At 63.0% G+C, this 27,373-nt stretch overlaps 4 protein-coding genes across 6 annotated transcripts in view; 3 read left to right on the plus strand and 1 right to left on the minus strand.

The window, feature by feature from the left end:
* The first annotated feature begins 79 nt into the window (after positions 1-79).
* Positions 80-1,333, plus strand: LOC106036392 (avidin-like). Its single transcript, XM_013181796.3, has 4 exons — positions 80-230; positions 304-517; positions 680-800; positions 1,073-1,333. Exons 1-4 carry the CDS (start codon positions 159-161, stop codon positions 1,170-1,172), a joined length of 507 nt encoding a protein of 168 aa, XP_013037250.1. The 5' UTR covers positions 80-158; the 3' UTR covers positions 1,173-1,333.
* A 3,088-nt stretch (positions 1,334-4,421) lies between these two features.
* LOC106036393 (avidin-like) lies at positions 4,422-5,767 on the plus strand. Its single transcript, XM_013181797.2, has 4 exons — positions 4,422-4,651; positions 4,771-4,981; positions 5,415-5,535; positions 5,623-5,767. Exons 1-4 carry the CDS (start codon positions 4,580-4,582, stop codon positions 5,666-5,668), a joined length of 450 nt encoding a protein of 149 aa, XP_013037251.1. The 5' UTR covers positions 4,422-4,579; the 3' UTR covers positions 5,669-5,767.
* A 1,555-nt stretch (positions 5,768-7,322) lies between these two features.
* Positions 7,323-12,011, minus strand: CREB3 (cAMP responsive element binding protein 3). Its single transcript, XM_066988754.1, has 9 exons — positions 11,627-12,011; positions 11,057-11,330; positions 10,695-10,807; positions 10,381-10,473; positions 9,806-9,912; positions 9,434-9,502; positions 9,194-9,278; positions 8,981-9,062; positions 7,323-8,595 (listed from the first exon to the last, which is right to left on the minus strand). Exons 1-9 carry the CDS (start codon positions 11,735-11,737, stop codon positions 8,222-8,224), a joined length of 1,308 nt encoding a protein of 435 aa, XP_066844855.1. The 5' UTR covers positions 11,738-12,011; the 3' UTR covers positions 7,323-8,221.
* Positions 12,012-12,244: 233 nt separating this feature from the next.
* The window catches only part of TLN1 (talin 1), a 31,706-nt gene continuing 16,577 nt past the window's right edge, over positions 12,245-27,373 (plus strand). The window contains exons 1-23 of one of the 3 annotated variants that reach the window (XM_066988747.1): positions 12,303-12,348; positions 13,774-13,823; positions 15,773-15,936; positions 19,178-19,275; positions 19,380-19,509; positions 19,595-19,747; positions 19,885-20,027; positions 20,151-20,278; positions 20,562-20,622; positions 20,738-20,842; positions 21,163-21,318; positions 21,551-21,652; positions 21,850-21,926; positions 22,097-22,277; positions 22,688-22,801; positions 23,150-23,258; positions 23,734-23,942; positions 24,060-24,158; positions 24,376-24,426; positions 25,891-26,058; positions 26,208-26,502; positions 26,739-26,905; positions 27,000-27,128. In XM_066988747.1, the coding sequence (XP_066844848.1) occupies positions 15,807-15,936; positions 19,178-19,275; positions 19,380-19,509; positions 19,595-19,747; positions 19,885-20,027; positions 20,151-20,278; positions 20,562-20,622; positions 20,738-20,842; positions 21,163-21,318; positions 21,551-21,652; positions 21,850-21,926; positions 22,097-22,277; positions 22,688-22,801; positions 23,150-23,258; positions 23,734-23,942; positions 24,060-24,158; positions 24,376-24,426; positions 25,891-26,058; positions 26,208-26,502; positions 26,739-26,905; positions 27,000-27,128 (2,805 nt within the window). In that variant the 5' untranslated portion in view covers positions 12,303-12,348; positions 13,774-13,823; positions 15,773-15,806. Of the gene's footprint in view, positions 12,349-13,773; positions 13,824-15,772; positions 15,937-19,177; positions 19,276-19,379; positions 19,510-19,594; positions 19,748-19,884; positions 20,028-20,150; positions 20,279-20,561; positions 20,623-20,737; positions 20,843-21,162; positions 21,319-21,550; positions 21,653-21,849; positions 21,927-22,096; positions 22,278-22,687; positions 22,802-23,149; positions 23,259-23,733; positions 23,943-24,059; positions 24,159-24,375; positions 24,427-25,890; positions 26,059-26,207; positions 26,503-26,738; positions 26,906-26,999; positions 27,129-27,373 lie in introns of all 3 variants that reach the window. The other 2 variants (XM_066988746.1, XM_066988748.1) reach the window with 2 other exon arrangements.

A 27,373-nucleotide genomic window follows, 5' to 3' on the forward strand; every position in this document is an offset into this window, starting at 1 on the left:
GGTGGGCGGTGCGAGCCCCCGGCACGGGGAGTGCAGCCCCCCCGCAGCCCTGCCCGGGTCACCCCGACCTCGTCTGGCCTGCTCTGGCCCTGGCTCCGGTTACAGCCCTATAAAGGGGCCAGGGGAAACCGTGCCAGGCGCTGGGCAGCCCCGCAGCCATGGGGAGCAGTGCCTTCGCCCTGGCCCTGTTCCTGGCCCTGGTGGTGTGCATCAGCCCCGTGGAGAGGAAGGTAGGGGGCTAGGAGACGGGGCGAGGGGTCTGCACATGGGGACAGTGCATGGCCTGTGTCCCTGTCCCCACAGTGCCAGCTCAGCGGGCTGTGGAGGAACGAGCAGGACTCACTGATGGAGATTTCGGCACTGACGGACGACGGGGGCTTCCAGGGCGAATACCTCACCCGGGTGACCCTCGCCGGCAGCTGTCCCCGTGTCTCCCCGCTGAAGGGAGCCCAGCAGCAGCCCAGCGAGGTGGCATCACCCACCTTTGCCTTCACCGTGCGGTGGGACATGTTCTCCAGTAAGTGCTGGGGCACCAGGGCCGGCACCATGAGTTGCTCCAGCTGGACTTGTTCTCCTCCGGGAAGTCTGCCTGGGGAAAAGGGGGGGCTTTGGGGCACCCCAGCAAAGGGGGGCACTGATCGGGTGCCATCCCCCTCCCACCTCACCGCTTCCCCCCCAGATGCTACCACCACCTTCGCTGGGCAGTGCTTCGTGGAGGCGAGCGGGAGGGAGGTGCTGAGCACCACGTGGCTGCTGCGCGAAGCCGTCGGGTCCCTGGAGGAGGACTGGAAAGCCACCAGGTAGCAGGGGGATGTGGTGGGCCGTGGCACTGGGGATGGGTCCTCCCCAGCACCCCTCAGAGCATCCCTTGGTGGGGTGAGCAGGGCGTGGGGGCTGCCCCAGGAGCCCCCCAGTGCGGGATTTGCAGCCGGGGGTTGTGGGGAATGGGCACGGGGTGGCCGGCAGCTGTGTGGGACAAGCTGGGGAACATTTGGGGACACCCCCATCACCCACGGCACTGAGCGGGCTGCGTATGCGAGTCGTCCCACAGGACCTCTCTGCTTCCCTGCAGGGTGGGCAGAAACATCTTCACGCGCAAACGTGCCCCAGGAGGGAAGATCCTGCACAGCTTGTCCTCGTCCTGCGAGGATGTGGCTTCACCCACCCCGTGAAGGCGTGCTGCGGCTGCAGCCGGCCCACCCAGCTAAGCAGGGGCTCTCGGGGTGACCCCCTCCGCCCCTTGGCCATGGCAAAGCTTGCACCCCACAGGTTCTGCATGCCACAACCTAACCCAGCCTCTAACATTAAAAAAAACATATATGAATCCATATCAGCCGAGGTTGTACTTTTTTTTTTTTTTAAACCATCCTTGTTCCCCGCCAGGCAGCGGAGCGTTTCCATGCTTTATCAGGCAACACTTTCCATCACCCTCAGCAGATGAACTCCCACGCCTCTCCCCGCGGCCGTGCAGGTTCCCCGGTCACCCCGACCTCGCCTCGCTCTCCCCAGCCGCCCAGCACAGCTCCGGTTACAGCCAGGGCGCTGCACAGCCCGTATTTTGGGTCCCCGTCCGCTGCTCTTTGCGCAACCCCATCAAAACCGGACCACGCGCGTCGCGTGGCCAGAGCAATCTGATTTATTCCTGCGGGCTCCCTCTGCGTTGACAGCTGCCCCTCTTTTGAACGGGCTGCCGGGTTTCCGCGAGTTGTTTCCACCGACATCCAGCAGCTGGTGCTAGCGGATAACCCATACGGCCGGTGCTCGCGCGGGGTTTCCCCTCGGAAGGGCTGCAATACTTCTGCTGCCAGCTCGGGCTCTCCCCTGCCCAGGAAAAGCTCGCCCTGCTGGCGCGCAGTAGCGTTGTGCAGAGCAAAACAGAGAGGGGCTCCAACCTGCGGCACCAGCGTGGGGCTGACTGAGGGCCGGGCAGAGCATTTACCCCTTCCCTTCCCTTTCGCCCACCTTTCTGGTCCGCCGGCGGTACGATTCCCGGCACGTACCCCAACGAGCGTGCCGGTACCCACAGCCCCCCGTGTCCTGCTGCGGGATGTGTCCCTGCGCCACCCCGCAGGCTTTGCCGTGAGCTCCCCGTCGGCAGGATGGCACTGCCAGCATCCCCAGCCCAGCCCAGCCCCAGCTCGGCGGGGCGGCACGGCCCTGGCCTGGCACCGTGCCGCGAGCCGGGGGAGCAGGTTTCAGCTGATAAATCACTTTGAGTGCCCAGCAAACTATTGTCCGGCTGTCTGTCCCCCCTCTTGTGCTTCCTGGGGACATGCCTTGGGTACAGGCTGGCTCCCGTGAGATCCTGCCCGCGGGCCGGTGATGGGAGCGAGAAGTCCTCGCACTCCCTGCCCCAGGAAGGAACCGAAACTGGCACGGGTACCAGAATGCCACCAGGCTGCCTGGGAGGCGGCCAGGGCTGGCCCTGTGACCAACCTGTCACCAGCTCGTGGTGCCAGGGCTGGGCTCCTCGCATCCTTTTCCTCGTTCTGGCACACATCCTGCCCGGCGGCTGCACCCAGCTAGTTTCGAGGAGGTGCACTCCCCTGCCGCCCCCTGGAAGCCAAGTCCCCTTTGCTCTGTGCCAGGGCTTTGGCTGTCAGCTGGGCCAGGGGCTGGCGACGTGGGGACACCCCCCCAGGGGTGAGCACGAGGAGCTCAGCACTGTGCACGGCCCCCGAGGAACAAACCACTCACCCCCGTTGGATGTCCCCACGTGCGGTTACATCCTGGGCTGGCAGGCAAAGAACAAAAGCAGCTGCCAAAGCTGTCAGGTTTTCTTCAAGGCTTGGCTGAATTGTTGAAACCTGCTGGAATTGCTCATTAACCCTATGGGATGGGCTGCCTACAGGTTTTCTTTCAAAGACCGGGGAGTTCGATGTTACCATATAAATGGATAATGCTACTATTTTCTTTTTAGCACAACAGTTACAATTGCATCTTAGAGGGCCAGCTTTCAGAAAGGTCCGCACGGGCAATTCTCTAGGCTGGCCTGGCGATCTTTGGTTCCAGAGAGGAGTCATTTTCTCCACCATTTGTGGAGAAACATTTCCCAAGGCTGACTCAATCGCAGGGCTCGCCATGTGCTGCCCGGCTCGGGGGATGTCGGAGGATGCTCAGCGCACAGATCCTGCGCACCAGCTCTCGCGCACCACCAGGCTAAGGTTTATTAAATATAGGAAAAGGAATGGTAAATAATCCTGATGGTGGAGCTTCTGTTCTGCCAAACGAAACCTACCCGTGCGTAAATGAGCTGTGCCTGGGCAGCCAAAGTAAACCCAGCGCTTAATGGGAAATCCTACCTTGAGGTGCAGCCGATTCCTAGATAAAAGCAAAGTCAACACAGCAGCAGGAATTTTTCCCAGAAAGGCACGGCTGCTGTCACAGCCGGGGCACGTGTGTGTGCAGCAGAGAGACCAAGGGCTGGAAAATCCTGCGGGAAGCGAGCCACGGGAGCCTAAATCCCCGAAGTGGTCCTGCCGGGAAGTGCGATGCTGGGGGAGCAGCAAGGGGTCTGCAGGGCTTCTGCAGAGAGGTGGCACCGAGGCGTCCAGCAGCACGGGCGCTGATCAGTCCTCCTGCCAGAGAGAAACCAGGGCTCAGAAGCGAGGCTAAAAGGAAAGGAGAACGGAGATGTATTTCTGAGCTGCTCCCTTACCAGAAATGGATTTATTTTTTTTCTCTGTGCCTGTGGGTGATGACTGGGGAAGCAATACTTTTTTTTTTTTTAAGAGGTCACCTTGGATGTTTTTAAGGAACATATGAGGAAATCTGGCATGAACTGAGTCACGTCAGCCTCCCCGGCCAGCAACAAAAGCGGAAGTATGTAAATACGTGATTTAAGCGACTTGAAAACCCCGGTGTAAAAATAATATTTGTCAGCATTAAAACACGACAACCAAGATATTCGAGGAATGCTTGCTTCTCAGAATCAGTCTTTTTCCTCCAACCTGCCAGCACAGCAGCAAACCTGTTTGCTGGCGCACCCAGGACGTGATGGTTTCATGCTCCTTGCTGGCTTTTTCAGTGCTGGGGGGTTTTCTTTATTAAGAAATAAAGACTTTATTAAAAAGGGGTTTGGGAGAGCGCGAGCCCCTGGGGCTGCACCCGGTGCTTGGCTGCAGTTGGGAGGGAGCTGCACACCTGGAAACCTTGCAGCAGCTCCGGTCCCAAATTTGTTTTGCATGATGGAGATGGGTGAGGAGGAGCAGGCGGGGGCTGTGATGCTGTCATCGCCGGGGGGGCTGGTGTTGATGCTGCTGGGCACCTTATGTGCTGCCCCGGCACAGCCCCGAGGTGGCCAAGGGGCAGCAGAAGGGAGCATCCTCCCTGAAAGGGGTTTTCCCCGGCTGAGCCCCCGTGCTGCCAGCCTCCCCGGGGGGCTCTTCTTTGTAAACGCCAGCAAGGAGGGACAGTTTCAACACCGGATTTTGGGAATCCGTGCCTGCAGCCGGGAACTGCTGAAGTGGAACCGCCCCGATTGCACAACCAAACCCTGGGCAGAGCTGGCACCCCTGCGGCAATAAAAAGGCGAGGGAGCCCTGCGAGGAGCACGGCCGCCTGTCCACCTGCTGCAGAGATGGTGCCGACGACCTCCCTCCTGCTGCTGCTCAGCCTGGCTCTGCTGGCCCCCGGCCTCTCTGCGGAGAAGGTAAGGGGCTGGGGACGGGTTTGGGGCTGGGGACGGGTTTGGGGCTGGGGACGGGCAGTGGGGCTGCACCCCTGGGGCTCCCCTGCCTCCTGCCCGGTGCTGAGCCCCCTCTGCCCCAGTGCGTGCTGACCGGGCGCTGGACCAACGACCTGGGCTCCAACATGACCATCGGGGCTGTGAACACCAAGGGCGAGTTCACCGGCACCTACCACACGGCTGTGACGGCCACGACAAACGAGATCAAGTTGTCACCGCTGAAGGGAAACCAGCACAGCACCAACCAGAAGAGCCAGCCCACCTTCGGCTTCACCGTCAACTGGAGCTTTTCAGGTTATTCTCCTTGCCCAGCCTCCCTGCGGTGTCCCCAGTGCTTCCCATCCCTCCTTGTGCTGCCCCTGACCCCATCACTGATGCTTTCCTGCCCTTCCCTGCAGCACCCCGATGATCCCTGCCATAGGTGTCCCCTATGTTTCCCCTGTCCCCTGCTGTGTCCCCAGTGGTTCCCCATCCCTGCTCCCAGAGCCACTGGGCTCGGTCACCTCCTGGTCGCAGGACACAAAGGAGGGGCTGGGGCTGAAGTCCGCTGCTCTCTGCCCATCTCCATGCAGCCCCCGTCCCTCCCTGCCCGCCTTCCCCAACACCACCGTCCCCAGAGGGCAGGGACAGCCCGAGCGAGCTGTCCCCAAGGAGCCATGGCTCCGGCACTGTCCAGCTCGGGGCTCACGGCCCCGGCCACGCTCCCCTCACCTGCCCTTCCCCGCAGACGCCAACACCGTCTTCACGGGCCAGTGCTTCGTGGACAAGGACGGCAAGGAGGTCCTGAAGACCATGTGGCTCCTGCGGTCACACGTCGACAGCATCAATGACGACTGGAAAGCCACCAGGTGAGCCCGGGGCAGAGGCACAGGGCCCGGGCAGCGGCGCAGTGGCCCCATGCTGCCTGCCTGACGTCTCCTGCTCTGTCCCCACAGGGTCGGCACCAACGTCTTCACCCGCCTGCACAAGCGCTGGGAGTGAGGGCGGCCCCGCGGGGACCCAAGCCGGTGTCGGTGCTGGGCTGCAGACCCAGCTCCTGCCCCTTCCTCTGCTCCCAATAAAGCTTTGCTGCAAAACGTCCTTTGTCTCTTGTCTTCTCACATCCCGTCTGCCAGGACGTCCTCCTGTGGCACCCCAGTGCCTCTCCCAGCACCCGTCCCCCGTCTGTGACCCCCATCCCACGATTGTCCCGAGGTCCCCACCATCTCCAGGGGAGCAGGACCCTGCTCAGCCCCGCACGAGCTGGGGACAGCGTTGTGGCAGCGCCGGCAGCACTCCCCGCACCTCAGCACGCCCCGTGCCACCCGCGGCGTGCGAGGAGAAGAGCTGTCAGGGACAGTCCTCAGCGAGGACGAGGAGTGCGGGGGGGTCACAGAAACAGCAGGCTCCTCCTGTTCCTCTGCCTGACGGGAACAACACACGTCTGAAGGGCTCGTTCCTGGCATTTTTCTCATCGCTGCCCCTCGCCCCGCGGCGCGAGGCCCGTGCCACGCTTCCTTCCCCTTGCTGGCTCATAGCCGCTCGCGGCGGGGCAGGCACAAGAGCACAGAAAGCGGTGAAAAAACATCATTACTGGGGTGGCACAGGCTGAGGGTGCAGGGCACCGACCCCAAAACGTCTCTGTGGCAGTACCTGGACCTGATGCGGGCTCTGAGACACCCCAGCTCTCCCCTCCTGACGCTCGGCCGGGTGGCAGGTGCGGGGCGCAGCGCCAGGCGCCGGTGCCGGTGCCCGTCCAGCCCCGGCACTGCCGGCTACACCGCCAGGTTTTGTTTTGCGTGACTCACACGGATATCGATCAGCCCTGGGCCAGCGTCTGGGACTCCCGCTGGCATCGGTGGCGTTACACACCCTGCCCTTGAACTGCAGAAAATGAAACAAAAGCAATTCTGGGCTCCTAGACCGACCTGCCGCCGCAGGAGGCGGCTGGGGAAGGAGCAGCGGCTGCCTCCCCGGGGGTCACCTCATCCTCGAAGCAGAAGTGTGCTGCCACCTGTCCCGAGGCACAGCCCGTGGGCGAGCCGCACTCTTCCGCTTCTTCTTCTCGCAAGCGGAGACAAAGCAAACAATTTTACTTCTCGCCCACCCGCACAACGCCTCTTCCAGTGCTTCTCTGCCATAAGCACGCCTGCTTCCCCGGGCTCCTGCACCCCAAGCCCCGTGCTGGGCGCTGCAGCCTGAGCTCAGGAGCCTCTGACGCCTCAGCGACCCCGACAGAGCTCAGCACACAGCCCTCGTTTAGCAACCATCGCCCCCCAGCCGAAGGGACGGGGCTGTTGCACCACTCCAGCTTTGCTCCACTTCCTGCGATTGTGCAGCTTCTCCTTACGAAAGCAGAGGTGGGGGCAGACAGCGGCTCCTTGCACTTCCTCCAGGGGAAGCCGCTCGGTTCTGCCGTGCATCGCCGCACTGCAGGCCCTGCTGCCGCCACTGCTTGCACACAGCCGTCACACACGTGGGTGCCGGCAGCACCCGTTCCTCCCGAACTGTTCGGAGGGTGTCACACGTCCCCGGCCTCTGCTGGGCTGGGAGAGGGGCTCCTGCACTCGGGGTGCTTCTGCGACGCTCCCAGCCCCACGCCCAGCCTCACCTGCTCAGCCCAGCCCCAGACGGAAAGGAGCAGGGAGAGCAGAGCTGCACAGAGAGCAGGTTTTATTTACACTTCGTTAATACTTATTTACACTTCGATAACGAGGAAACGTCCTCACGGGCTGAGATCCGAAGCAGGGGAAGGAGGTGCTCAGCAGGTACCACTGGGCTGTACTGCAGGGAGGACACCAAGCCCCAGCTCGCAGAGCGGCCAGAGCCAGCTGGCTGCAGAGCCGGGGCGCTCAGCACCGCTCCGGACCTGGCCAAGGGGACAGGAAAGCCCTCGGACGAGCAAGAGGCCCCGCAGCTCTCGGCTCTGCTCCCCCGTGGCAGCCTCATCCCTTCTGCCCGAGGGGCAGAAGCTCAGCTCAGGGGTGTGGGAGAGGAAAGGCTGGGCCCCTGCGAGGGGAACTGGCTCACACAGCTTGGGAACGACTCCCCGTCACCTCCTCTAGCCCGGCCAGCAGCGAGCCCATGGCTCAGCGGCTAGCAGAATCAGGGGAAGCCCCAGGGCTGTTTCAAGGGCAGGACCACTCCCTGCAGGGCACTGAAGTCAGCACCCCGCTTGCCATCTCGTGCCCAAACACCAGACAGCGCTGTGGGATCACTGGGGAGGGACAAGAAGAAGTGCTCGTGGCCACCAGACGCGGCACGGAGAGCGGGACCAAGCCTTCACCTTCACCCTCTGCACCACAGCGGAACGAAGCTCCCAGAGCTTCCCACCCCATCTCGGGCAGGCTCCCGTTGGAGATACACAAAGCAGGGTGTAGGAATAGATCATCGGCACAACGCTTCCTCTCTGTTAAACCCTCTGAGATGCCAGCAACCAGGAGATGATTTAAAAAGTGTTTGCTCCGACGGATTCTCCGCTAACGCGGCTCTGCTTGTCCCTCCCCGACGGGGCGTCCGGCCTCACCCCGGCAGGCAGCAAGCAGGAGGTGAGGGTCACATCTCGTCGGCGTGGTGCTGCTGGATGACCACGCTGGCGGTGTGCTCCACCCACTCCTGGCTCTTGGCTTTCCACGGCGCCAGCACCTCCGACTGCAAGGGGTCGCTCCGGGAGCGCTGCTCCTGCGGCTGGGGAGGGCCCAGCTCGGAGCCCGCTGTCGCAGGAGGGTCAGAGGACGAGTTGCCGCTGAAGGCGGATCTCGGATCGGGCTTGGGTGGACTCTGCCCCTCTTCCCGTGACCGATTGAGGCTGCCCAGCAGCGAGGTGTCCTCGGGCTTGGGGCTGAGCCCCTCCAGCGCAGCTTCCTCCTGCCTGCCTCGTGCTGCCTGCCAAGCCTGGTTCGGGAACTCGCGAATCTGCCGCGATAGCACTGCAAAAAGAGGAAGAGCTGCCTCGTCATCCCTGCCTCGAGAGCGGGATGCGTCAACCTCTCGCAGTCCTACAGAGCACAGGCCACCGCCGAGCCCATGAGAGGAGAACACTCCTCCCCGGGGAGGCGGGGAAAGAGGATGCTGCGCAGCCGCCAGGCACGAGCACAGCCCGTGCTCCCCGCGGCGGCGGATTTGAGCAGTTCTGGTGTCACCCCTAACCCTGGGCTGAGAAAGGGAAGGGTCTGGAGCCGGGCTGGGAAAGGGAAGGCAAACCAACGCTCATCCCAGGGGCTCTCGGGTTGGAAGTGCCCAGGAATTTGGGCTCTGTGGGAAGTGCTCTGCCCCGTTTTCCCCGGAACCATGCTCAGCCCCCTGGGCACTCACCTCTGAGCTCCGGCTGCGGCCCTCTGCTCCCGAACGAGTAGAGGCTGGGCGAGAGGATGAGGCAGAAGGACAGAAGCAGGACCTGGGAACAGAGATCAGCAGAGCTCTCAGCAAAAGGACGTGAACAGGCATTACCGGCCGCAATAAACGCCTGCCGCCCAGATTTACAGGGGCGGCCGAGACCCCTTCCCAAAGCGGGCTGAAGCCACTCACCATGACGCAGGTGCTCGCTGTGGTGGTTTTGGTGGTGGACTGCCTCACCAAGGCCTGCAGTTTGCGCAGCTGCTCCAGCAGAGACCTGCAGGAGAGCAGGCACAACGCGTTGGCGCAGCGGTCGGGCCACGAGCTGCACGTCCCTCCTCCCCTTTCGCAGCCAGCGACGGGCCACAGCCCCAGGCAGGGGAACAACCCTCCCCACCACATCTCCGGCCACGTCCAACCAAGAGAACTCACATGTTCTGCTTCTGCAGGAGCTGCACCTTCTTCTGCAGCTCGTGGTTCTGAGCCGTGCAGGCTGCCACCCTGCCCGGGACAGACGAACACCACAGGGGAAAAACAGAGAGGTTTGTTAGTCAGCTGCAGGGACTTCGCCGGGGTTTTTCCTCAGGGGACAGCCAGAACCTCTGTGTGGCTGGGGCAGACACAAACACTGCGGGGTCTGGCCAGCACCGGGCTCAAACTGAGCAAGCTCCGTGCCTCCCCCAAGCCTAACAGGGCAGGCAGGCCATGCCCCGAGCTTCTGAGCCCCCCGCGGGGTCTGCTCGCTCTCTGCCCGTGGAGGCACGACCCCAGCAGCAGCAGAGCACAGCTGCTGCGCGCCCGTACCTGTTTTCCAGGCCATCCATATAGATCTTCTTCCTGCGACGGCTGTCTTGGGCTGACTGCCTGTTCCGGATCTTCCGGCGCACTTTCTTCAGGAGCTGCTCCTCAGCCTGCAAGAGCCATTCCTCATCAGCAGCCACCCCAGGCTGATGGCAGCCCAGCCCCCACAAATGCTGCGCTGCACTCAGCCTAGAAAGCAGAAACCTGTGTACTTTTGTCCCCTGCTCCTCCCACGCCACTGAATGAATGCACAAGCTGCCAGGCAAACTCTGGCCTGCTGATAAGACCGGCAGCTTCCTGGTGTACCAGAGCAATAAAATAAACCCAAGGAAGATGAAAAGCACGCAGCGCACGAGCCACCAGGCAAGCGGGAAGAAGGCCGAAAGCACTTGTGGTGTTACTGCCTCCTGCAGTCAGTCGCAAGGGGGGAGACCAAGAGCCAGGGCCCTGAGGGGAGGAGCAGGACCCCGAGCCCTGCCACACGTGGCCCCACCGAGGCACCGTCCTGCGTTTTCAGCGCTGAAGCGCTTGAGGAACCAAAGTCTGTCTGTGAGTGACAGGCAGCAGTGAGGACTCACTTTGGTCAGTGGCAGACAGGTCGGTAACGAAACACCTTCCTTCTCCAGGAGCTGCTTCTCCTCCTCAGTCAGCACCAGCTCTGGGAAGTCAGGCTAGAAAACGGCAGAAATATACCTACTGAAAATCCAGGTAAAGGGACGGAGCCCACCCCAGAGCAGAGAAGGCATGCAGAACCAGGATAAGCTCTCCCAAAGCTTTCCCCAAAGACATTCCTCAGAGCAATTTCTCCCTTCCCCGGAGAAAAGGGAAGATGTGATGAACAGCAAAGGCTGGGCCCACCAACACACGCTTCCTTAGGCACAGCAGTCAGTACCTGCACGGTGGCTCCGGGCACGAGCTGGGGTCCAGCATCCACGTCAACAGCAACTGGGAAACTGGAGCTCGCTTCCAGTGCCTCAGCCATGCTTTCCAAACCCGTCCATGTCTCTGGGGAAGGAAGGGAGAGTCGAGCTGCGGGCCTCAGTGAAGCAGCACAAAAACCTCACCAGCCACATCCGAGTAGCGTGAAATTGCGATTTTATGGCAGCAGAAAGGCATGATAGAAGTCTCTCCATCACTACTCCGTGCCCCCACAGCAGACCTCTGTGTCAGGGTGCTTTTCCGCACCCTTTTCTTCTTTTTTTCAGGCACAGCACCACCCGCAGCTGGGCCTGAAGGACCCCCCACATCGCTTACCAAGGTCGATGGAAACATCTCCTTCCGCCGTGTCCGCCCTCACGCTTTCCAGCGCCGGCCAGCCTTGGTGGAGGGAATAGTTGTGATCAACCTGCACGATGTCGGAGCTCTGAGGGCTGCCGGCCAGGTCACTGCCGGGGCTGCGGGACAGGCTCTGGTCCTCGGAAATGCCGCTGTCGCTGTCAGCCGGCGAGCAGCCCTGCAGCAACCCCGCTTCGTCCTCGAAGGGGCTCAGCAGGCGGCTGATGAAGTCGTCCATCTCCTCGCTCAGCAGCTGCGGAGAAAAAAGATAATAAAATAAAATAAAATATAAAATAAATAATATAAAGTAATATAAAATAAAAAATGGTATAAGATGGTATAAGATGGTATAAGATGATTTAAAATGGTATAAAATGGTATAAAATGGTATAAAATGGTATAAAATGGTATAAAATGGTATAAAATGGTATAAAATGGTATAAAATGGTATAAAATGGTATAAAATAAAAACCCTCGGTGAGCACGGAGCCAAACCTGACCCCGCCCCCCGTGAGGAGCCTCCCCCCCCCCCCCCCCGGTACAGCTCACCTCGGCGCCGGGCAGGCCCCACTCCTCCAGCAGGAGGCCGTCCCCGGGCTCCTCACCGCCGAGGAGGAACCCGAGCAGGTCCTGCTCCGCCGGGGGCTGCGGGCACGCCATGGGCGAGGCGGGCAGCGGGCGGCGCCGGGAGCAGGCCTCAGCCACCGGGCGGCGGGCACGGGGCGGGCGGGGGGGGGCTGTGGGACAGCTCGGGGTGGGGGGGGGGGGGCACCGAGGCTTGGGGGAGCGGTAACGGGAGCGGGAGGGGAGCGGCTCCGTGAGGGGAGCGGCTCCGTGACGGGACCGGCACCGATCGCGCCCTCCCCCTCAGCGCCTCCTCCCCCGCCCGCCGCTGACGTCAGCGCGCTCCCGGCACCCCCCGCGCGCCCCCCGCCCCGCCCGGTGCGGCCCCGCCCCTCCCGGTGACGCGGGAGCGCGCGCGGCGGCGGCGGCACCGGGGCGGGGATGGGGGGGGGGGGGGGGGAGGGGCGGGGATGGCGGGGACACGATCGCTACCGAGGCGCCGCGGGGCGATGCCCGGGGACCGGACGGGGAGGGGGGGGGGGGGCGGGCTCGGTCCGGCCCCGCTCCGCGCTGCTCCGCCCCGCTCCGCCCGGTCCCGGCGCATGCGCGGCGGGGGAACGGGGTGGGGGGGGGGGGCGGGGGGGCGGGAAGCGGGCGGTGCCGCCCCGCTGCCGCACAGGCTCGGCGGGCCCGGCGCGCTGCTCCAGGTACACGGGGCCGGGGGAGCGGGCACGGCTCGCCGCGGGGCGTCCCGGCACCGGGGGGGGGCCGGGGCACCGGGACAGCCCCCCCCGGTTCTCACCGTGGGGGGGGGGGGGGGGGCAGGCTGCGGGTCGGGGGTCGGGGCACCGTGTGGGTGTACCCCCCCCCCCCATCCTCCTCCTCCTCCTCCTCTTCCTCGTCCTCCTCCCGGTGCCCCGGGGCCGGCCACCGGCGGCAGCCCCCGCGTTCGGTAGCGGAGCCGCCGCGCCGTGACCCCGCGGGCGGGGAGGAGGAGGAGGAGGAGGAGGAGGAGGAGGAAGGCTTATCCCCGGCTGACAGCTCGCAGACGGGCAAAACGGGGTGAAACCGGGCAAAATCGGGGCGAAAACGGGGCCGGCGCGCACCTCCCCGCCGGCTGGGATTTCCGTGCCCTCCGGTGACAAGTTAACCCCGAGGGCTGGGCTGCGGCCGGCGGGCGTCGCGGCTGGTTAAAAGGAATAAAAGCAACCCCACCCCACCCCCAACAAAAAAAAGAAAGAAAAAAAGAAAAAAAAAGTAATAAATTAAAATCCCGGAGCTCCCCGGATCCTGCCTCGCCACCGAGCCCCCGCGGCGGGGCTGCGACCGCGGGCGGAAGGGCTGGGGGAGCTTCCTGCACCGGGGACGGGCCCCTTCCCGGGGGCACCCGCAGCCCCCTGCGGCTGCCGTGGGGCAAAAATAGGGAAAACTGGGAAACGGGCCCGGAAAACGGGGGAAAATCGGGGAACGGGTCCGTTCGGCGCGGGGCCGCGGCTCCTGGGAGCGTGCCGCCGCCGTGCCTCCCGCACGGCAGAGCCAAAAACTTTTTGCGGTTTTTATCGTTGTCATTACCGACGTGAAACTTCGTTTTTTTTTTTTTATTTTTTTATTTTTTTTTTCCCTGCCCAGGGACGCGAAGCCCGGTGCCGGGAGGCGCGCGCGGGGAGGGCAGGCACCCGCTGCGTCACCGGGGCTCGCCGCACAAGTGCCTCCGGCCGCCCCGTCTGCCCTCGCCTGCCAGCGGGCAGCCGCTGGCTTGTTTGCCTCCCCTGGAGCCCAGCCAGAAAATTCGGTGTGCGTTCGCATAGCCCCCTTTTTTTTTTTTTTTCTCCTTTTTATTTAACTTTTTTTTTTCCCCCCATCCCGTCCCGAGGGACGGCGCGAGGCTGGCCGTGCTCTCCCATCGCCGTGCGCGCGTCGCCCGTTCGGGCCGCCCCGTTGCCCACCGTCGCCCTTCGCTCCGTGCGCGCTCCCGGCCCCGGTGTGCCCACCCCCCCCTCCGGCGGGGCGCTGCGCCTGCGGGGAGGCACCCGCACCGATTCGCAAGCCTCACGTGACGAGCCTCCGCCAGATTGCCGTGGGGTTTCGAGGCGCGCTGCTGCAAATAGCAGTAGACCACTTCTGCTTTACAGGCCGCTGGGAGCGCGTCGGCTGCTCGCTCGGGGCGTTAAGCACCTTGCACGTGAGTGTCTGCAGCGCTGCGCCGGGTGTGAAGCTGTAACGCCCGCTACGAGCGCCCTTTTCGCCCCCCCCCCTGCCCCGAGCTCTCCGTGCTTTGCTTTTCGCACCCTGCTTTCAGCGTGGCGTTGGCCACGTGCAAGCCGCTGGTGGTCGTGGGGAGCGCGCGCGTGGCACGGAGCGGCCCCTGCCCTGCTGCAAAATGCTGCGTTTCCCCTCTGGTGACGGAAACGCCTCCAAAAACGCGTTCAGTTCCTCCAAAAACTGAACTCGCCGTTTTGGTCAAAAAGCTTGAGAGCAGGGCTGCCGGGATGGTCAGGGCAGCTGGAAGGGCTCCTGCCCGCTCGCACCGTCCGTTTCGCTCCGGCACCGCGTTCCCTTCGCAGCGTGATCCAGGTTTGGGCCGGGATGGAGTTAATTTTATCACCTGATGCTGTGCTCCTCGTGGTCCCTGACCCTGCCCTGGAGGCAGCACGTCCTCCTTTCCCCAGGGCGGCTCAGGGGGCAGGGATGGAAGGCAGCCCTGCGCTCAGCTCCGGAATATTTTTAGATGTAGGGAAGATGACGAGTGACGGCCCGCTGACCGCAGCAGCCCGCCCTGCCTGCGAAACGCTCGAAAACCCCTTTCCACCGCCGGCTGCTCCTCACCCGCACCCGCCGTGGGGACCCATCCTGCCCGGGGGCTGCGGGGCAGGGTGCGTGCTTGGGGGGGGGGGGGGGGGCACCGCTCGCCTTGCATTCCTCGTCGGCGGGGGCCGAGGGCCTCCGCGAGGGCTCCTGCTGCACGCAGCATTGCCGAACGGCTCAGGAATGCGCAGCTGGAGCGGCTCCATGTGCTGGCGGAGGCGGCACCGCGCTCCTCCCGCCCGGCCCCGGGCAGATGCGGTGTGCATCCGCTGGGATTCCTGCCTCCTCCGGCTGTCCGTGGCTCCAGGGAGCCTGGAGCGGGTCAGCCCCGGTGGAGGAGCGAGGTCGCTCCGTCCGGCAGGCTCCGGAGGGCAGGGGACACCCAAGTTGCCCGTTGGCGGTGGGGCAGAGGTTTGCATCGCCCGTGTCCCCCCCCCGGTGCAGGGGTCCCTATCTCCTCCCCAAGGGCTCTGCGCCCCCAGGAAGCACGCACGGGTTTTCCAGGCTCGGCACCTTGGGGTGCCCACGTGGGACCTCTGCTCGGCCCTGATAGCGGGGCCGGACACTGGTGGCCTCGGGTCAAAGCAGGGTTTTCCTTCTTGTGGCTTCTGTGTCATGGCGGTTATAATTAACCCCCCTCCGTCACGCTGTCCCAACTTATCTCGCCGCCCTGCTGGCACGCGTTTCCTCCTCACTGGTGGGTGAGGGCTGCAGAATCCGCTCCGTGATGCCGGGGTGAAGGATGGGGAAGGCGCCGTCCTGGCCAGAGCTCAAAACCACCCTTGGGTGCAGCGGGGTGACGAGCGAGGAGCTTCATCTGAAGCCCTCGTGTCCATGAAGGACCCCGGGAGCTGCCACCACCAGCCCTTGCTCGGTTGGGGAGCCGAGCCCTGATCTCTGCTCCTCCACCACGGCATCCAGGCAGGTTTGGTGGGGCAAGCACATGCGTCTATTCTCCCACGTGCCTAGGGACGGGACAAGGGGGAATGGGCTAAAGTTGCGCCAGGGGAGGTTTAGGTTGGATGTTAGGAAGAACTTTACCGAAAGGGTTGTTAGGCATTGGAATGGGCTGCCCAGGGAGGTGGTGGAGTCACCATCCCTGGAGGTCTTTAAAAGACGTTTAGATGTAGAGCTTGGTGATATGGTTTAGTGGAGGACTTGTTAGTGTTAGGTCAGAGGTTGGACTCGGTGATCTTGGAGGTCTCTTCCAACCTAGACAATTCTGTGATCCTGTCTCCATCCCAGAAGATCTCGGCCACCATCAGGTCCCCGGGGTGCGCGCGGGGTCCGGGCACCGAGAGCTGACCGGGTTGTGTCCTCCGGCAGGTGACGCAGGAGTGGGGACAGTCCAGCCGCCACCATGGTTGCCCTCTCGCTGAAGATCAGCATCGGCAATGTGGTGAAGACGATGCAGTTCGAGCCCTCCACCATGGTGTACGACGCCTGCCGCATGATCCGGGAGCGGGTGCCCGAGGCACAGATGGGACAGCGTAAGTCCGCGGTGACCCCATCTTCTCCGTGCAGTGCAGGGACGAGGCTCTGCCCTGCTCCTGGGCTCGTCCCCCGTCCCCTCCTGCTGCCCGGCCTCTGCTTTCCCAGCTGCATCTCCTTTTTCTTCTTTTCACGCCCCTGGAGGTGCCCTAAACAGCCTCTCACCTGCCTGGGACAGGCTTGGCATTGGTACTGCCAGGACACAAAGCCCCTCTCCCACTGCTGCAGCTTTGGGCAAAGCCAAATTTAGTCCAGGCTGATCTCCACGACCTGTTGCCGCTCAGCACATGGCTGTTCAGTCCCCTAAAAAAAAATGTTTAAAGATTTGACATTTCACATCCTCCCTTTCGTGTTTCATTCCACGCAGGTCTGGGTTTCTGCACCCAAAAGAGAGTAGCAGTGGGGTGCGTGTTGGGTGCTCCCCTTGGCGTGGGGAGAGGAAGGTTTAAGGGAGAGGGGAGCCTGTCCCTGCTAGGCACCTCTGGGGGCGAAAAAACTTGATTCTGAACCTCAGAAGCTTTTGTGCAAAGCGGTGTTTTGTGGGAGACGGTCCTCATCCACGGGGATGCTCTCGTGTTCGTTGAGCACCGCGGCTGCTTTCGGAGGTCTGGAGACCTCCCCTTGGTGCAGCGATGCTGGTATGGGTGCGTTGCAGGTCCTGCTCTGCCAGCACGCTGGGAGAGGTTGCCCTGATATCGCCGCTTGGTGGCCCTTCGCTGGGTGCACAGGCTCCCAAAAATGAAGGCGGTGTCCCTGCTGTGCGGGGTGGCGGCCCCAAAAAGCTCCGAGAGGAGCTGACTTGACCTGCCTGCTCAGGCCGCGGATCGTCGCCTTGTAAGGTCGCCTGCTTAAAAATAAGTAAATAAAGGAGAATAACCGATAGTTCCTGCAGCCTGACAAGGGCTCCCCTCGCACCTCGATGCTCCCCATCAGCGTGCTTTCAGGGCACGGGACCAGACCTCGGGGCTCTTTGTGCTCCCTTATTTATGCCCGGTGGGGGCTCAGGGCAGTAGGGGAACACATGGGAAGTGAAACAGTGGTCAAGCTCTCCCAGCCAGCTCCCCGCCTGTCTCTTGTCTCCTCTCTCCTGCGTGCATTCATTAATCTGGCCAAGGCTAGGTGGGCTCGAGCAGCCGCAGTGCTCCCAGCGGGTGCTCCTGCACCATATAAGTTAACTTTTCCTTTCTTGGGGAATATACATCCCTCCCCGGCGGCCCTCCGCGAGGCCGTGACGTGCTGGTCTGCTGCTACCTCGCCGAGCTCTTTCAGCTGTAATATCTCCCGGCTGCCGTCAGGCTCAGAATTAAGCCGATGACAAACGACCTCACGATGCGAGTCGTGCCCGGGCGATTGATTCCTGCGGCGCTGCGCCGAGCCCCGCGTTGGGCAGGGAGCGGCCGCGGCGTGGGGACCACGGGAGGAGGAGGAGGAGGAGGAGGAGGAGGAGGAGGAGGAGGAGGAGGAGGAGGAGGGGAAGGCGACGACATCTGGGAGCAGCGGATTCCTGGCGGAGCAGAGGAAATGCCTTCTCGCTCTGTGTGACCGCAGCTTTCGGTTTCGGAGGGGGACGGGGTGTTTATACAGATCCGCAGCCATTGCATTTCCTGCCCCTGGGCCCAAGCCAAGCTGCTCGTAAAGGGCGAGGAGAAAACCTTAAAGGGAGCTGCTCGTGCCCGAGTTCCTGCCCCCTTGCTCACGGCTTTTCCCTAGAACAGCTGGAGCTCGACCCTGCTGGAGACAGGGCTGAGCTCAGCACTGCTGCTCCTTGCTGCCTCCCCTTCCCCACCGCCGTGCCCGCAGCTCTCCAAAAGCCTTTGGGTTGCAATTTTGGGAACCTCGCGTACAGATCTTCCATTTATCTGCTCGGAGCTCTTCTTTCCCTCTGAGATCCTTGCAGCTGTTGTTTCTCCTTGCTGCCCTTACCCGGTGGCCCTCGTGGATCCCTTTTGGAGCTGCTCGTTTATTTTGTCACCTTTAGCAGGGTCCTGCTGCTTAAATCTGGGCGCACCCTGCCCCTGTCCCCCAGCAAACCCATCCTGAGCGTGCTTTCCTGCCCTGCTCCTCGCACTACACCAGGAGAGGGGTCTCAAGCTGCTGGGCCAGGAGTTACCCAATTCCCCTGCTTTTGGCCTGGGTTTTGTGGCCGTAATGTGGCATCCCCGCACCCTCTGCGCACAGCTTCCAGTTCTGCTCTTGCCCTGTTTCGGGAAGCGCCTCTCCCCTCCCGAGCCAAAGATCCAGACAAGCTGCTCAGTTTTCAGAGCTTTAGAATTATCCTCTTAAAATTGGCTTTGAAAATAGTTGTTTTCTTTTATTTAAAAAAAAAAAAAAAAAAAAGCAAAGGCCAGCCTCCCTGGTTCTCTTGTTCCGTTTAGCAGGATCCTCAGCACAGCGTGAGCCGGGCAGGCGCAGGGCAGCTCAGGAATTTCCCCTTCCCCGCCAGCAACGCCCGCTTACAAAACCAATGGCCGGCCCAGCAGCTGCTGGAGGGGAGGAGAAGGGCTTTTGGAGGGGAGGAGAAGGGCTTTTGGAGGGGAGGAGAAGGGCTTTTCCCGGGCCGGAGCCCATCGCGCTTCTCGCAACAAGAGCACCGGGGCTGTCCCTGGGCTCTGGCAGCAGCCGACCCACCCAGTCCCCTGGCACAGGCTGGCAGGATTTACAGAACATCACTTCTGCACTGATTCACCATGCCCGAGACCTTGTAAGCCTCCAGCACGTCCTCCTCCAGCCTGCTCCTCCCCAAAGCAAGGAGTGCCAGCTTCCTTAGTCCCTCGTACCGAGCGGCTGCTCCTCCTGGTCCATCTCGGTGTATTTTCAAGGGGCAGCAGCGCCCAAGGTCTGGGTTTGCTGAGGTTTTACAGTCCGGGGAGGCGATGCCCTCTGCCGTGTTCCCAGCACCCTTCCTGGCGATGCCCAGCATTTTATCATCGTGCTTTGTCTGTTAGGTTTTGCAGCATCTTATCATCGTGCTTCGTAATGTTTCGCACCAAAGATTTCAGCTGTCAAGCACAGCTCCAAGCTCTCCCCTCAGCTGTGACTGTCACCATTGCGTAGGCGTGCTTCAGATGAATTTTCCTGTAGATAAGTGGATGTCAAACACCTACCCCGACGCTCGTTTGCCAGCTTTGTGCCCACTCAGGCTTTCCCCCTGCTCGTGGCAGCGGTGGCTGCTCGCTGCAGCGCTCTTTCCTGGCCCCATCCAGCCCGGGGCTGTGCCGACAGAGGCTCTCTGTTTTCCAGCCAACGATTTCGGGCTGTTCCTCTCGGATGAAGACCCAAAGAAAGGGATCTGGCTGGAGGCTGGGAAGGCTCTGGACTACTACATGCTCCGCAACGGGGTAAGCGCCCAGCCCGCATCGTGCGCCCCGCGTCCCCCCCAGGGTCAGTGGGAGCTGCGGGTGCCCGGTGCCCGCGCTGGGAGCTGTGCTCGCTGTGCCTGCAGGACACCATGGAGTACAAGAAGAAGCAGCGGCCCCTGAAGATCCGCATGCTGGACGGGACGGTGAAAACTGTCATGGTCGATGACTCCAAAACCGTCACAGACATGCTGATGACAATATGCGCCCGGATCGGTGAGAGGACGGGCGGTGGTGAGGGACAGGAGGGTCTCAGGGGAGGAGGGGAGCGGCACCAGCTCAGTCCCGTGCGCTCCTGCAGGCATCACCAACTACGACGAGTACTCCCTCGTCCGGGAGATCATGGAAGAGAAGAAGGAGGAGGTCACCGGCACGCTCAAGAAGGACAAGACCCTGCTGCGGGATGAGAAGAAGATGGAGAAGCTCAAGCAGAAACTGCACACGGACGATGAGTGTACGTGCTGGGGAGTGCTTGGGGTGGATCCAGCCCACGCAGGGGGCGGCAGGGATGGGAGCGGGGCCTCCTGCCCGGCTGTCTGTCCCTGCCCGGCCATCTGTCCGTCCCTGCTCATGCTCTGCCCTCGCCTGCAGTGAACTGGCTGGACCACGGCCGGACCCTGCGCGAGCAGGGCATCGACGACAACGAGACGCTGCTGCTGCGGCGCAAGTTCTTCTACTCTGACCAGAACGTGGACTCGAGAGACCCCGTGCAGCTCAACCTGCTCTACGTGCAGGTACGGCGTGCCTCGCTCCGCTGCCCCGTGCCCATCAGGGCTCACGGTTGAGACTTTGGGCCAGGGGCAGCCGCGGGGGTGTTTCAGGGTGCTCAGATCCCGGTGCCTTCTCTTCCCACGCAGGCTCGGGATGACATCCTCAACGGTTCCCACCCCGTCTCCTTCGACAAAGCGTGCGAGTTCGCCGGCTACCAGTGCCAGATCCAGTTCGGGCCGCACAACGAGCAGAAGCACAAGCCAGGATTTCTGGAGTGAGTGTCCCGGGGGTGCCGCTGCCTCTGCCAGCACCCTCCCGTAGCGCCGAGCAGCAGCCCCTGGGGCTCCGTCGTCCCGGAGGGCGGAGGGGTGGCTCCGAGGAGGAGAGGTCCTGCGGGTCCTGGAGTTGTCGTTAGCGCAGCGACCTCTCCCACATCCTTCCTGTTCCCAAAAACTCTCCGCGCTGGCAGGGGTTTCTCGAAGGCTGGGTGTCTTCGTAGGCGAAGCGGAATGGCTTCGGGCCGTGCTGTAACAGCTGATTTTGCTGTCTTTTGGCAGGCTCAAGGACTTCCTGCCCAAGGAGTACATCAAGCAGAAAGGGGAGCGCAAGATCTTCATGGTACGTGCAGGGCGGAGCGGGGAGAGCCTGGGAAGGCTGCGATGGGGAGGGACAACACAGCGTCACAGCCAGGGGACCGTGGAGCTGTCCTGATGTCCTCTCATTGTTGCTGCAGGCCCACAAGAGCTGCGGGAACATGAGCGAGATCGAGGCCAAAGTTCGCTACGTGAAACTGGCCCGTTCCCTCAAGACCTACGGCGTCTCCTTCTTCCTGGTCAAGGTAGAGCAGCGGCTCCCCAGCCCCACCTCTCGTGCTAGCTGGCCAAAATTCCCTTTTTCCAGCATCCCTTCATCGTTCCCGTCCCTATCCGCTCCTCACCCCAACCTGCTCCAGCTTTCCTTGTGTCCCTTCTGTGCCTGCTCCTCGTTTTGGCTTTCCCTCCGTGCTGCCTTCTCACTCCTTGGTTCATGCTTTTCCCCGTGTCCTTTCCAAGACCCACGCTGTTGCTGTCATCACCTGGAAGCGTGGCCTTGGGGGCTTTTGCTGGCCACGTGAGCGAGCTTTGGGGCAGCCCCTCACCCCTTTGTCCCGTCCCGCAGGAGAAGATGAAGGGGAAGAACAAGCTGGTGCCGCGGCTGCTGGGGATCACCAAGGAGTGCGTGATGCGCGTGGACGAGAAAACCAAGGAAGTGATTCAGGAGTGGAGCCTGACCAACATCAAGCGCTGGGCAGCCTCCCCCAAGAGCTTCACCCTGGTAGGGGCCAGCCCCAGCCCTCATCCCTCTGCTCCTCCCTTGGGTTGTTCCCCTCCGTGGGGCTGCCTTGCCCTGCTCCTCCTGCCTCTGCCGGCCCCGCGATGGGTGGATGGAGGGGCTGAGCCCTGCTCCTGGCACAGCAGCTGGCCACGGGTGCTTAGCACATACCAGAGGGGCTCAGGACGGGCGCATGCACCCTGCCCTGGTGCAACCCCGTGCCGTGCTGTTGCAGGATTTCGGAGATTACCAGGATGGCTACTACTCCGTGCAGACAACGGAGGGGGAGCAGATCGCCCAGCTGATCGCCGGCTACATCGACATCATCCTGAAAAAGGCGAGTGCCTGGGTGTGCGGGGAGCCTGCCTACAGCTGGCTCCTCTCCTTGGGGTGCTGCGAGGTGCCCCACGGGCACGCGGTGCTGCTGGGGGGGCTGGGGACGTGCCATGGGGCTTGGGGGTGCCCCAGCCTGGGCAGCGGGGCGGAGGCTGGGAGGTGCACGCAGGCTGACGTGTTTTCCCTTCACCTCCACAGAAAAAGAGCAAAGACCACTTCGGACTGGAGGGGGATGAGGAGTCCACCATGCTGGAAGACTCCGTGTCTCCGAAGAAGTAAGTGTGCCGTGCTGCACGCACGCGGGACAGCTGCAGCCCCCGGCATCCCGTGGGCATCCTTCACCCTCGGGGGCTCGTACACAGCGGTGGCGCTGGTTCGGGGAGGAGGTTTGTCTGAGGTGAGCGTTCCCGGATCTAGCTGCTGTTTTTCCCCCCCCGCGTTGCAGGTCGACTGTGCTGCAGCAGCAGTTTAACCGCGTCGGCAAGGCGGAGCTGGGCTCGGTGGCCCTGCCGGCCATCATGCGCACCGGGGCTGGGGGCCCCGAGAACTTCCAGGTGGGGACCATGCCCCAGGCCCAGCTGCAGATCACCAGCGGCCAGATGCACCGAGGGCACATGCCGCCCCTGGTAAGCGCTCCCCGTGCCCACCACTGCAGGGAACGGGCACCTGCGGGGCTGTTCCTGGTGCTGTGGTCCGTGGCGCAGCCCTGCTGCTGCTGGGGGTGCTGCCCTCCCCTTCATCCTCCTCTGCAGCCAAGGGAACATTTGAGCAGGGCCACAAGGAGTCTGTTACCTTCGGTGCCTGCCCCCAGGGCTTGCTGTAGAAGCTCTGTGTCCCCCCAGCCTTTGCTCCTGCTCCCAGAGAGATGGTTATGGGCTGGGCTCTCCACTGGGCATCCACTTTGCAGCGGGATGGGGCATTTCCCAGCGGGGGGCGCGGAGTGGAGACCCCCCTTTTTGCTGCCTGCCCCCCTTTTGTGGCTGCGCCTTCCCAGAGTGCTTCCCCCAGCGCACCTCACCCTGCCCTTGCCTTGCAGACTTCAGCCCAGCAGGCGCTGACGGGCACCATCAACTCCAGCATGCAGGCTGTGAACGCAGCCCAGGCCACCCTGGACGACTTCGAGACCTTGCCGCCCCTTGGGCAGGATGCTGTGAGTGCCTGGGGAAAAGGGGTGCTGGGCTGTCCGGGCTGAAGGAGCCAAGCTGGGAGGGGCGTTGGTTGCTGGTGGGTTGGATGAGGCTGGCTGCTGTCCCAGGAGAAGTGTCAGCAGCTCCCGGGATGGTCTGCTCCCTGCAGAGGTGGGGTTGTGTCCAGCTCCAGGCACAGGAGTGGAAAGGATGCTTGGGGGGGTTGCTCTTACAGGCTTGCAGCTTTAGGGTGAGCTGAGTTTTGGGCGGTAACTGCGCTTCCTTCCCTTCTCCCTGTCTCCTCGTTCTTGCACCTCACCGGGGCTCCCCACCACCACCTCCACCTCCTGACCCTGTTCTCCCCATTTCAGGCTTCCAAAGCGTGGCGCAAGAACAAGATGGATGAGTCCAAGCATGAGATCCACTCCCAGGTGGATGCTATCACTGCCGGCACAGCCTCGGTGGTCAACCTCACCGCAGGTAGGTGGAGGGCTTGGACAACAGCGATTCTCCACCTCTGGAGAAGGCTTGGTCTCCCTTCCCCAGCCTTTGGATGAAGATCAATGTTCCTGCCCTCCCTTGGAGACTGGAGGGAGGCAGCCTGGCTCAACCAGAGCTAACAGAGCCCAGACCTCTTCCGATGTGCCTGGAGAATCAGTAGCACTCCCTGCCTTTTGACCCTGCAACATCCCTGTCGGTGCATGGGCTGCTCCCCATCCTTCCCCTGCTGTGGCTGACCCGTCCTCCCCTAAACCACGGTCACGGCCGCAGCGTGGTCCAGCTCTCCTTTCCCGTGCTGCCCTTCCCAAACAATGTGACCATTTTTTGGACTTGGGAGCCAGGGGGCTTCTCCAAGTGCTCCCAGGAAGAATCACATCAATTCCAGGCGCAGGAGGTGCTTTTGGGGCGTCACTGAACATGTTCTGTCCCCACATCTCCTCTCCTTCCCGCGCAGGGGACCCGGCAGACACGGACTACACAGCTGTGGGCTGTGCCGTCACCACCATATCTTCTAACCTGACCGAGATGTCCAAGGGCGTGAAGCTGCTGGCCGCGCTGATGGAGGATGAGGGAGGGAACGGGCGGCAGCTCCTGCAGGCGGCCAAGAACCTGGCCAGCGCCGTCTCCGACTTGCTGAAAACGGCGCAGCCTGCCAGCGCCGAGGTGCGAGGGGGCGGAGGGACGTGGGGCTACGGGGGGTGGGAGCCGGGGGAACAGCTCGGTTTGGGGCTTGCTCAAAACCCACGGTTGTTTTTTTACTTTTTTCCTCCTCCCTTGCAGCCCCGCCAGAACCTCCTGCAGGCTGCCGGCCTCGTGGGCCAGACCAGCGGGGAGCTGCTGCAGCAGATCGGGGAGAGCGACACCGACCCTCGGTTCCAGGTGGGTGGGCCTGGCTGCGCACAGGGACGCGTGCTCGAAAAAACCTTCTGCCTTGCACAGGAGCGCCCCGCGGGGACCTTCTGCCGGCAGGAGAGGTCCGTGCTGAAGCTTGGCCCGTGCACGGTGACTTTGCCCAGGGAGGGGACAGGCCGATTCCCATCCCCGCCCTTGGAGCCGCGGTCCCGTAACGCCTCTTGTCTTGTGGATTCTCATGTAGATACCAGAAAGCCGGCGCGCTTGGATCCTGTCTGCCTCTGACCCAAAGACGGTAAAAGGGAGCTGTAGGCATGGCTTGGTGGTGTCTGCCCCTCTCGGATGTGAGGGCTGCTCCTCTGGGGACGATCAGCTGAACTCTTGGGAGAAGGGCTCTGGTGGAAAATCTGCTTTTCTCGTAATCAGCTCTCCGAAGTCCATGCACTCGGGTCGCTGCCCAGGCGAGCTGTGCCCGGGTCTGTGAGGCTGCCCAGAGCAGGGAACCGAGGCGGCTGGAGCCTCGTGGTTGTTTTTTTTTGCTGAGCTGACCTCCAGCCACACTGTTTTTCCATGACTGCTGCTCCCAGCACAAGGGAGGCAGCGGGCGGTGCTGGGAGAGGGAGCCAGCCCTAGCGTGGACCGAAACAGGCTCCCAAAAGGAGAGGTTTCTGTTCACTGGGGCCACGATATGAGTAGAAAACCCTGGAGAGAGAGCCAGGAAAGGCAGCTCCCTCCTGCAGGGCCCCTGCTGCAGACCTGGCAGTCCCAGCTCACGCAGCCGGCGGAGGGCAGCGGGGCCAAGGGGCGGATTTAGGAACCGGAGGGCGACGTGCAGGGCAGCCTGCCCCTCCGCCACCAGACCCAAGTGTATCTGCTTCCTTCCTCTGGGCTCCTCTGCCGGGGGGGGCTGCTTCTCTGCCTCGGGCAGCTGCGGTGCTTTGGGGAAGTGGTGGCTCCCGAGCTCGGTGCATGTGCTCTCGGGCTGCTGTCCTGTCTGGAAGGGCGATGGACGGCAGCAGGAGCAGCCTTTGCTCGCAGGAGGCGAGGGGATGGTGTGATATTTCCGCTTGGTGGCCAGAGGCTTTGCTGTAGTAGCAGGGTGCAGCTTCAGGGCTTGCTCAAGAGCCTGGTGGTGGTTTTGCCTCGTTCACGCTCTGCAAGCACGCCCTCAGAAGGAGGGCTGGGGCTTGGCAGCGGCGTAGCTGCCGTCTGCAGCGGGAGGGTGCCCGTGCTGCAGCCGGGGAGCCGTGCCCTGGGCACAGCACCTCGTCCGAGCTCCTTGCCCCACGCTCAGTGCCCCGGGGCTTGCAGCCTGGCACTGCTGCAGGTGGGTGCCAGCAGCACGCGCGTGAGGGCGAGTCCTGAGGGCTGCAGCGTGCTGCCGGGTCGGGCGTCCTGCGAGGGAAGCTGCCTGCTGGCAGGGCGTCCTGGCATTGTGGTTCTCGCTGCGGTACCACTGAGGGTGTGGCGCAGGTTGTTCCTGTGGCAGCATCACGGGTGATGCTGGAGGTTGTCCGAGCTGCTCCTGGAGGTGTGTTTATCCAGGGCAGCGCCCTGGTGCCGGCTGTGGCACACCGTAGGGATGTGCTCGAGGAGTTGCCAGCCACACAAGCCGCTCCAGGAGTTCGTTGAGAGGCCGTGGTGGCGGAAAGGCCCCCTGAGCTCATGTTTCCCTGCTGAATATTTCACGAGAGAGCTGTGCGGGCGGCCGTGCCTGGCTCCGCGGTGACTCCAGCGCTGACCCCCTCCATCCCCGCAGGACATGCTCATGCAGCTGGCCAAGGCCGTGGCCAGCGCCGCCGCCGCCCTGGTGCTCAAAGCCAAGAACGTGGCTCAGAAAACGGAGGACTCGGCGCTGCAGACGCAGGTGATCGCGGCCGCCACGCAGTGCGCCCTCTCCACCTCCCAGCTGGTGGCCTGCACCAAGGTAAGCGGCACCCACGCTCACCCCACTGGGTTTGGGACCACACGTCCTGATTCCTGTCCTCTTTGGAGGTCGGGGACAGTGGTCGGGGACAGCTCCTGGAGAGCAGGAGCTGCGCGGTGGCAGCTGCAGAGCTTCCTCCTCCCCTGCAGGTCGTGGCTCCCACCATCAGCTCCCCGGTGTGCCAGGAGCAGCTGATCGAGGCCGGCAAGTTGGTGGCCAAGTCGGCAGAGGGCTGCGTGGAGGCCTCCAAGGCGGCCACCAGCGACGACCAGCTGCTGAAGCAGGTGGGGGTGGCAGCCACCGCCGTCACCCAGGCCCTGAATGACCTGCTGCAGCACATCAAGCAGCACGCCACGGGCGGGCAGCCCATCGGGCGCTACGACCAGGCCACCGACACCATCCTCAACGTCACCGAGAACATATTCAGCTCCATGGGCGACGCGGGTGAGAGCGAGCGGCTGGTGGCACCTGGGGAGGAGCAGAGTGGGTGGGGGGCTCAAGGGAGCACGGGTAGATGGAGCAGCCTCTCCGGGGCCGTGCTTCCATGCCTGTTTGCTGTGCCTTTGCCGTGGCCTGGTGCCTGGGGCTTGCACCGAGGACAGGAGGCTGGTGTGGTGGAGCGGGGAGATACCAGGGAGCCCCTGGGACTCGCTGACGGCCATCCGTCCTTTCTGTCCCAGGGGAAATGGTGCGGCAGGCTCGTATTCTGGCCCAGGCCACCTCCGACCTCGTCAACGCCATCAAAGCCGACGCAGAGGGAGAGACGGACCTGGAGAACTCGCGCAAGCTGCTGAGCGCAGCCAAGATCCTGGCCGACGCCACCGCCAAGATGGTCGAGGCTGCAAAGGTTCGTGGCGCACGGGAAGAGCTGCTGGAGCAGAGGGGCTGCTCTCCATAAAGTGTGGGATGTGAAGGTGTGATGGCTCTCCTGCTTTGCCCAGGGAGCCGCAGCCCACCCGGACAGCGAGGAGCAGCAGCAGCGGCTGCGGGAGGCGGCGGAGGGGCTCCGCATGGCCACCAACGCCGCAGCGCAGAACGCCATCAAGAAGAAGCTGGTGCACAAGCTGGAGGTGAGCACCGGGCCGGGGAGGCAGAGCAGGAGGAGGGATGGTGTACGAGCTGGTCCTGGCCAGGAGCCTGCATCATGATGCTTTCTGGGATGACATCCCTTTTGTACAGTTTATATGTTCACGCTGAATCCTGTAGAGACTTCACTGCTCCCTGCTGCCACCACAATATCTGAGCAGCGTCCCCCTTTTCCGTGTTCACGCCACGTTGCCTTACGGTGCTGAACTTGATCTCCAGCACCACAGGT

Source organism: Anser cygnoides, chromosome Z (genome assembly GCF_040182565.1).
Source record: "Anser cygnoides isolate HZ-2024a breed goose chromosome Z, Taihu_goose_T2T_genome, whole genome shotgun sequence".
Lineage (NCBI taxonomy): Eukaryota > Metazoa > Chordata > Aves > Anseriformes > Anatidae > Anser > Anser cygnoides.

What these genes read in the sequence shown, in the direction of transcription:
- LOC106036392 (XM_013181796.3), top strand. Translation starts at nt 159, where the DNA reads ATGGGGAGCAGTGCCTTCGCCCTGGCCCTGTTCCTGGCCCTGGTGGTG. An exon ending in TCAGCCCCGTGGAGAGGAAG is followed by an intron (nt 231 to 303) that starts GTAGGGGGCTAG and finishes CTGTCCCCACAG; the next exon opens with TGCCAGCTCAGCGGGCTGTG. An exon ending in GAGGACTGGAAAGCCACCAG is followed by an intron (nt 801 to 1,072) that starts GTAGCAGGGGGA and finishes GCTTCCCTGCAG; the next exon opens with GGTGGGCAGAAACATCTTCA.
- LOC106036393 (XM_013181797.2), top strand. Translation starts at nt 4,580, where the DNA reads ATGGTGCCGACGACCTCCCTCCTGCTGCTGCTCAGCCTGGCTCTGCTG. An exon ending in CGTCAACTGGAGCTTTTCAG is followed by an intron (nt 4,982 to 5,414) that starts GTTATTCTCCTT and finishes CCTTCCCCGCAG; the next exon opens with ACGCCAACACCGTCTTCACG. An exon ending in GACGACTGGAAAGCCACCAG is followed by an intron (nt 5,536 to 5,622) that starts GTGAGCCCGGGG and finishes CTGTCCCCACAG; the next exon opens with GGTCGGCACCAACGTCTTCA.
- CREB3 (XM_066988754.1), bottom strand. Translation starts at nt 11,737, where the DNA reads ATGGCGTGCCCGCAGCCCCCGGCGGAGCAGGACCTGCTCGGGTTCCTC. An exon ending in GGGGCCTGCCCGGCGCCGAG is followed by an intron (nt 11,331 to 11,626) that starts GTGAGCTGTACC and finishes TTTTCTCCGCAG; the next exon opens with CTGCTGAGCGAGGAGATGGA. An exon ending in ATGGATGGCCTGGAAAACAG is followed by an intron (nt 9,503 to 9,805) that starts GTACGGGCGCGC and finishes TGTCCCGGGCAG; the next exon opens with GGTGGCAGCCTGCACGGCTC.